General features: G+C 36.7%; 2 protein-coding genes across 6 annotated transcripts in view; one reads left to right on the top strand and one right to left on the bottom strand.

Annotated features, from left to right (window-relative positions):
- INVS (inversin) overlaps positions 1-6,000 on the bottom strand; it is a 220,578-nt gene that overhangs the window by 47,109 nt on the left and 167,469 nt on the right. For all 5 annotated transcript variants that reach the window (XM_032787152.2, XM_032787150.2, XM_032787151.2 and 2 more), the window contains one exon: positions 5,689-5,901. In XM_032787152.2, coding sequence (XP_032643043.1) covers positions 5,689-5,901 — 213 coding nt within the window. The remainder of the gene's footprint in view (positions 1-5,688; positions 5,902-6,000) is intronic.
- TEX10 (testis expressed 10) overlaps positions 1-6,000 on the top strand; it is a 221,172-nt gene that overhangs the window by 178,194 nt on the left and 36,978 nt on the right. The window lies entirely within an intron of this gene.

The following is a 6,000-nucleotide window of genomic DNA, read 5'->3' as shown; positions in this document are numbered from 1 at the left end:
GATCTTAATTGGCCCCAGGTGTCTTGATTAACCTGGAGCAACTGCCATTTGGTTACCATTGTACTAGGGATTTGGTTAGCCTGGGGCTAACATACCTGTTCCTTACTACTTTACTGTAGCCATCTGGCCTTGCCTCATCACAGTTTGTACTATGTCTAGCAAAATGGGGCCCTGGTCCTAATCAGGGCCTTGTAGCCTGATTTCGGGTGTACGATAATATTAATTTGGATAATATGGGAATTTAATTTATTTAATTTTATTTGATTTTAGTAATATTATTATAATCAGTATTAATTAATATGGGTTTTAGGCTCGTCTATCTGTTTGAATAGAAGAGAAAAGTTTTTGTCCTGAATCAGGCTCCACAGAATTTATAAAGGACCCTCAGAGGTATGACAGAAAGCTCACACTGAGACAGATATAGCCTTAAAGACTTTCTATTAAAATGAATAATAGTAAGTAAATGGTAAAATACCCAGAGTTACAAAGTTACAATTGCATTACTGCTTTTCAAAAGATACATATGATAATATAGTATTATATGCAACAAAACTTTGGTTAATCTACTCACACCCTTCCTTGATAACCTGGTGGTAAGAGACACAGGAACAGCCTTGCAGTTCAGGTTTCTCAATTCTTGAGTGAGGGATGCAGTCCTTAGAATATGCTAAGAGCTATCAAAGCTGACTAGGGTTTACTTGACTAACAAACTTAAATCAAACCCTAATAAACAAACTAATAAAACTTAGGGAAACCAAGCTTAGCCTAGTTCCTTTGAAACTTAAAGTTTAAGAAGAATAAGTATAGCCTACGAACAGTAGCAGTCATGGTAAATAGAATAGATAGAGTGGAGGAAGTAAGTGATACTAGAGTAAAGTGAGAATGGAGATGGAGTAAAGTGAGAAGTGAGCACTCTATTGAGGTGGGTCACCTCTTTTTATAAGGCAAATGCCGGAAATCCTTCCTCTTATGCCCAAATTTCGTTCCTCACCCACAGAAATGTTAGGGTACACTTACCCCATAGGCTAATATGTATGTGCGTACTGATGACAGGTATGTACAGACATCAGTGTCTTGTGGTGTACTTGTTAAGTCTGTGAGTACAACACTGAAAACCCCCCTATGCCATTCTCCATTGGTCTAAATAAAAGGTCATGGACATAGGCGGGGGTACTCATCTATTTAGGTAACAAGATATAGGTCAACTTTGCTTTCTGAGTAAAAGGTCTTAATATAGATATGCTAACTTTGCCTTAGCTTAACATACAGGATATGGCCTGTAGGTCTCTTGCATTACAGCCAAACTTACTTTATTATAAATTTATAAACCTATTGCAATAAACCAAATACTTAAACTATAAGAAAATATAGATATATATGCAGGCAAGCAGGTTAGTCCTATAGGCTACAGCCTCTAGGCATTGCTGTAATAAATAATAAATCTCTGTACAACCAGATTTTACAATTGAGAAGATTCTTCTGTGGGGTGTTTAGAATAAAAGAGTTTTTAAATATCTCTTCTGTAAGTGCTGAAGTAGCAGAACTGAGTAACTTAATTAAACTCCGTCCACCAAATAGGATATGAAGTATCTGAATGCTAGTTTCTTTTAGCTGAGTAAGTGGCAATATTTTAATACTGAGACAAATGGAAAACATATACATCTTTATGTAAGTGGCAACATTAGCACGAGTGGATTAGGACTCAACTTGTCCCTCTTGAATATTGTGGAACTTCAGACTACAAAGTTCTATAAACTATATTTTAGTTGCTTGATAGAACAAGCAGCTTAATTATTTTGATTAAATTCACCTGTTCATTGAAAAGTTATAGTCTTAGTATATAATCTCATCATAATTCTGGCACTAAGTCAATTATATAAGGTAGAAGGCCACTCATATTCATCATGTTTTATGTATAATTACTTGAATTATATAAATTATTTAGTCTACATGCTTTCTAATCCAATGTCAGTTTTAAAGTACTTGTCTAGTTAAAAAAAACAAACAAAAAAATCTTTGCACAGTATATGAAACCTACTACTTTTGCCTTTCTTGTCTGTAAAATCCTTACAAAATTCCACTAGTTGGTGAAGTACAACCTGCTTTTTCTAAAACAAAGTTAGCTAAGGCAAAGTTAGCTATCAACAATCAAACTGTGGTCTTCTAAATATCTCCCATTTATTTTCCTCATCTAATTACTAATATCTTCCCCAAGCTGATGTCAGATTAACTAGAGTGTAAGTTCCATTCATGCCTCTGTGAAAATGTTTTTGACACCTTTCTCTCTTCATTGTAAGAATATTGGTTAAATGTCTACTGATGTTTAATTAACAACTTTGAACTCTGCAATATTTTGTCTAGTGCCTGGATTTTACTTAAAGTGTGTAACTTTAAGTTAGAATTATTGGGGGTGGGGATCATATTTAAAGCAATCTGTAAAGAAATCTGACTTTTCACTTGGTGCAGTTTTGAGAGTTTCACTGTGATGGGTGATCACAGATTATGAGAAAGTTGTGAAATTCTGCTTGTTTTCATTTTAGGGCAGTTGCAAAGCTTCATAAAATAGACACAAAGTTAATTTCATACCCACCCAATGTTTATTTTCAAACACTTAAACCATATTCTCTTTAAATACCAGTAAGAGACTCCATATTAAAAAAAATAAAATCACATTCATATTGCAAAATTCAACACTTATAACATAGCAGTTGAATTCTGGATTCAAAGCCTGTGGAACTGGGATGTGGAACAAGCTACTGGAGGAAGTCAGAGAGAATCCTAGAAGAATCACCTATTTGTTAAAGCTTTCCGAGCATAACCGAAGTCAAGAAGAAAAAACAAATGAGTAAAGCTTCTTAGTATCTGGGAAAGGTAAAAGACAAAATCCCCTATGAAGACATCCACTAGGAACTACCACCATACACAGATGTAAAACAGCGACTACAGTAATGGGTGATATAGAAACGTCCTATATAGCTTAGGCAGGATGTGGATGTCAGATAAACTGCAGATGTTTGGAGGGAACATGAGCATTGTTTATCTGATCCGTTTCTGTTCTCTTTTAATTTACCTTGTTACCTGGCTATTAGAATACTTCATTTAGCCTTGCACTTCTGCTATGAATTGGTATTTACTGTGGCTTTAACTATCTAAGATTAAAAATTAGGAGATGGCAAAAGTCATTTTATGTCTGCCCTTGACAGGAAGATCATTTAAAAAGTTTCATTTGCTGTTCTGTAACTGGTGAACTCATTTTATCCATGTGAAAATCTTTTTAAGTTCCATATTTAATAGCTTTTCTCCTTCTACTATCCTGTATTTCCTCACTTCTTGCTCCGCTGCTCACTCACTTTTTGCCCACATACACTTTTGCTCACTCTCAACTTTCCTTTTGTTTTTATCTTCCATTCCTATGCTCTACAGCCAAAATGCTTCTGAAATAAATGTAGTCAAACTTTACTAATTCTGGGTCACTGAGAACGAAAATGATGCTTAAAATTGTTGATTGGCTCTAGTCTAGCTGTTGGGCTCCAGACTACAGCAGTGGAATCTCCTGGCAGGTGATGTTAGGGTTTCCATGTTCCGTGACCGTCAAAAGGATCTTGTCCCATTCTTCTTCATGGAAGGTGATCTTGTAGCCTGCAACAACATCGATGGTGTGATGGCAGCCCTCAACATCGTTCACGATCCAGATGAGTGGAGACTGTTCATTGATTCATCGAAGACGAGTCTTAAAGCTGTTTTGCTGCATAATGGCAATGTTTTGCCATCAATTCCAGTTGGTCATGCAGTCCATATGAAGGAAACCTATGACAACATGAAACAACTTTTGAGGTGCATAAACTATGACCAACATCAGTGGCAGCTTTGTGGCGATTTGAAGGTTGTTGCTCTCTTGCTTGGTCTGCAGACTGGATACACAAAGTACTGCTGTTTTCTCTGCGAATGGGATAGTCGTGCAAGAGATTCCCACTACATCAAGAAAGATTGGCCACTCCGACAGTCATTGGAGCCTGGGAGGAAAAGTGTTCAGCATCCACCACTTGTTGAATCAAGGAAGATTTTGTTACCACCCTTACACATCAAGCTGGGTCTGATGAAGAACTTTGTCAAGGCCGTTGACAAAACACAAGCAGCTTTCAAGTACCTCTGTGGAAAATTTCCAAGGTTAAGTGAAGCTAAGATAAAGGAAGGTGTCTTTGTTGGTCCTCAGATTCGTGAACTTCTTCGAGATGATGCATTTGACCATGCACTGCGTGGCAAGGAAAAGACGGCATGGAAAGCCTTCCAGTTAGTGGCAATAAATTTTCTCGGAAACAACAAGGCAGACAACTACAGGTTGTTGGTGGAAAACCTCCTCAAGGCATACAAAAGCCTTGGTTGCAACATGTCACTAAAGATACATTTTTTGCACTCTCATCTAGATTTTTTTCCACCGAACTGCGGAGCAGTGAGCGACGAGCACGGCGAGCGATTTCACCAGGACATTGCAACAATGGAGAAACGCTATCAGGGCAAATGGAGCCCATCAATGCTTGCAGACTATTGCTGGACAGTGACAAGAGATGCTCCATTTAATGAATACAAGAGACAAGCCAAGAAGCGCCGAGTAGACACTGAATAGGACTAAACTATGTACATAATAGTTTTTTGCCTTTTGTTTCATAATAAATTTTATTTATATAACCCTTTTGCTGATTTTTAAAGTGTTACATAAACAGGACAGGTGAAATATTATCATGTAAAGCAACCATAAACACATGAAAAGACCTGGGTTTACAATTTATGATTAAAACTCTACTATCTACACAATATACATAGACATAAAATGTAAAAACTTAAATATCTTAGAAACAGTAGCCAATCAGTTGTTTTAATTGTCATATTTGAATTCAGCACATCAAAATACATAATAAATACCACATTTTATCTTTGAAGCCGACGACTTCTCAAAAATTGTAGACCAGTGTAGTCTTTTGTTCACTGTTCTCCTGTAAGGTAACTCGTTTAGAGAGACAAGGTGGGCGAGATATCATCTTTTATTGAACCAACTTCTGTTTTTGAGAGAGGTCTGAAGAAAAGCTCTATATAGCTCAAAAGCTTGTCTCTCTCACCAAACAGAAGTTGGTCCAATAAAATATATTACTTCACCCACCTTGTGTGTCTAATATCCTGGAACCGACACAGGTACACCACCGCTACAGGAAACTCTTTTGTCATTTTAAAAAGAGAAGTACTGAAAAACCAGTTAACAGGCTTAATATAGAGCAGGACTGGCAGAGGCAAGTCTTTAGAAACTGATTGCATGGGAAGTCTCTCTTCACTTCCCAACCCCTCAGAAACAGAGATAAGTGGGGCAACTCATCAGAGGAAGAATGATTCTCAGAGGGAGGGAGTATAGTATTCTGCATGACACAGGCTCAGAGTTATCCATCACCACTGAAATGATTAAGCTTAAAGAAATATTCGATTTTTTTTTAAAAAAACCTCCAAACATAAATGTATTATATAATGTACCTATCTATACACTGTCTGGTAGAACACTAGATTTTCCTTTAAGGGAACAAAGACTTTATTTCTAAAAAGATGTAAAAAAAATATAGAGCAATTCATCTGTAAACTATTATTGTCTTCAACAATTTCATTTTTAATAGCTTCATTTTTGCACTTTCCATGTGTCAGACTTACTTGGCAGCAGCATCTTTTCTCAGCTGTTCATGCTTCATTAGAAGATTTTTTCTGTCTTGGAAAGCCTTTCTAACCTTGTATCCTTTGTAGACAGCTTGGATTTTGAAGGCAGCAATGTCCTGTATGGCAGCTATAGATAGAGCACCATGTTCTAACATAAACTGAATCACCTCATGGTGTTCTCCAAGCAAAGCATAATCAAGTGGTGTGTATCTAAAGACAGAAAACATACAAGTGTTATGATAGATTGGATTGCTAGTCACAATGTATATTTTTGGTTTAAAAAATGAGATGGAACCTCCATTAATGAGG

This window comes from Chelonoidis abingdonii, chromosome 2 (assembly GCF_003597395.2).
Source record: "Chelonoidis abingdonii isolate Lonesome George chromosome 2, CheloAbing_2.0, whole genome shotgun sequence".
Taxonomy (NCBI): Eukaryota; Metazoa; Chordata; order Testudines; family Testudinidae; genus Chelonoidis; species Chelonoidis abingdonii.
The sequence above is the reverse complement of the archived record's forward strand: the minus strand, read 5'-3'. Positions and strand labels throughout refer to the sequence as shown.